Source organism: Bison bison, unplaced genomic scaffold (genome assembly GCF_000754665.1).
Source record: "Bison bison bison isolate TAMUID 2011002044 unplaced genomic scaffold, Bison_UMD1.0 scf7180017864101, whole genome shotgun sequence".
NCBI lineage: Eukaryota > Metazoa > Chordata > Mammalia > Artiodactyla > Bovidae > Bison > Bison bison.
In genome coordinates, this window is record NW_011494673.1 from 448343 (window position 1) to 450652 (window position 2310).

At 52.7% G+C, this 2310-nt stretch overlaps 1 protein-coding gene across 1 annotated transcript in view; it reads left to right on the forward strand.

Annotated features, from left to right (window-relative positions):
- The window catches only part of SIX3 (SIX homeobox 3), a 10146-nt gene that overhangs the window by 3309 nt on the left and 4527 nt on the right, over positions 1–2310 (forward strand). Inside the window, exons 4-5 of the mRNA XM_010838652.1 lie at positions 850–929; positions 1988–2096. Coding sequence (XP_010836954.1) covers positions 850–929; positions 1988–2096 — 189 coding nt within the window. The remainder of the gene's footprint in view (positions 1–849; positions 930–1987; positions 2097–2310) is intronic.

A 2310-nucleotide genomic window follows, 5' to 3' on the forward strand; every position in this document is an offset into this window, starting at 1 on the left:
CTCCTGGAGTGGCGACGGTTTTCGATTTCAGCGCTTTCGGCAGAGCCCGCGGCACCTGCCCTGCCTCCCTCCGGGGTTGGCCCAGCAGCGGCGGGGAGAGGCCGGGTCGCCCCAACCCGGAGGCGGGGGTTGCGGGGACTGGGAGGGGACTGGCTGGGTTCACCCGCCCGCCCGGCGCCTTGGGTCCTCGGTTCCAGGGATGCAGTTTCGGGGTCACGAGCTGTTTTCAAAAAGTTGAACACAATATTCGGAAACCCACCCGTAGGAATTCTCCCCCCACACGCGGCACAATACCCACTCCCCTCCCCTTTTTCATTCCTTCCTCCCCCGCTTCCTCCTCCTGCCCCTTCCCCCTCCCACCCCTCAGCCTATAATCCTTCCCCGACGAGAGAAAGGAGAGAAAGGGTAGGGAAGAAAAGATGAAGTGTCTGTTTTTGTGTCCCAACCTTAGGGCTCTTTCTGGGCCCGCAGTGAGCGACCGCCTAGAGCTTCTCAGCTGAGCAGAAAAGGACTCGAACGGGAGGAAGATTCACGGAGGGGAGAGATACATGGAGCCCCACAAAGTGGGGCTTGGCAGGTCTTCCCTTTGGGCGAATATTTAACTGCCTCAGTCAGCGGGTTTAAGACCAGCGACCCTAGCTGCCTGGGGGCTGAGTGGCCGGCGTCTACCCCTTCGCTCAGCCCACAGCCTCCCAGCTGCAGTGGAGCCTCCAAAGCAGCTTGCATGTCTCACCCGGGAAGCCTGGTGTTGGGGGAGTGAAGGCCTAAGGAGGCCAGAACTAGGGGTTTAGGGGCTGGGACACTTACAGCCCTAATAGCGTTAGGTTTCCTATTTAAATTCTCTCACAGTCTGTCTTTCTCGCCTTCCTCTTTGAGATCTGCAAAGTGGTGTTGGTCTCAGTGCCTCACCCCCAGATCTGCATCGGAATGTAGAAAAGATCCTTTTTTTTTTTTTTTTTTAAAGAAAAAAAGTTTTGAATTCCTCAATGATTTTTCTTCTGGAAAGGCAGCTTAGGATAATTATTTCAGCTTTATTGAGGGCAGATTAGTTGAAGTCTGGACGCTGCGTTTTCAATACACGTTGTACACGGGCCGACAATGTGGGCATTGTTGGCTACTGTGTGTGAACTCATTCAAAATATACACTTTTTAACACCAAACCGAGTCCTGTCTAAATATACACAGTGCTTAGGGGAAAGACATCACTGACCCCGACAAATCTGCGTAAATCACACTTCCCTAGTTACAGAAGCCTCACAAAGGGAGGCCCGGCTCAAGATGCTGATTACATGTTCTTTAACGCAACATACCTTAGAATAAAACCCATGCCTGGCCTGGAGGTTGGAGTGGCCAGGGGGAGGGAGGGCTCTCTTCATGTCATGGGCCTTTTGGGGTTTGTTTTAGGCTTATGATGTTACATGGATTTTTTTTTTTCTTTACTATGTGAGCAAACAAGCAATTTTAGGCCTGCTTGCTTCTTCAGGGCAGCCTCCAAAGTTTGAGTGCCTTCTGGGGTTGGTAGCCAGATCCACTAGCCCCTTGGGGGTTGTGGGGCTACCGGGCATCTTGGGAAGGGGGAAGAGGGCTTTTAGTTGTCTCAACCCAACCTTCTCCACCACTCCTAGGGAGGCAGCTGAAACCTGGGGGAAAACAAAGAGGTGGGCCGCCTTTTATGATGGAAAGGGTACTGTTGTTTCTACTGCTATTTAAAAATATAAGGCAATAGGGGAAATCAAGGCTCCTTGACTGGAAACAGAATTAAAGAGAAACCAGATTCAATGCAGAGGAAGTTGGGGGTAAATGTGGCTGAAGATTTCAGACTAGGGAGGCCAGAGTGGCCTCCTGAGCCCTGGGTCCTGAGATCCGGCTCCCAGGAGCCATATGCTCCCCAAAATTCGAGATCCTGGGGCGCCGAGCCCGCGGAACCAGGGTCGGCGCGCGGTGGGCCCCATGATCTCATCTCTCCTTTCTTTCTCGCCACTATTAGTGCTCACATAGGCAGAAAGAGGCGGCCCGACGTGCACACCGTGTGCAAACCGTGCTGGCTCCGCTGCCCCTCGGCCTCTCCTTGGGGGCTGGCCCCCGGCCTTCATGCAGTGTGGGGAGCCTCTCACCTCCCAACAAAATCCCCCCGTTTAATTGCTCATCCCTTTTAACGACTGTATGTCCATGGCTTGTAAATTTTCTGGACCAACTTCTTTGGGGAAGAGGGGAAAAGAGCTCAGAAACAGTGAGAAACAAGGAGAGAGAGGAAGAGAAGGGGAAGTAGTGAGATTAAGAGTTGCAAAGATTCAAAAAAAAAAAAAAACC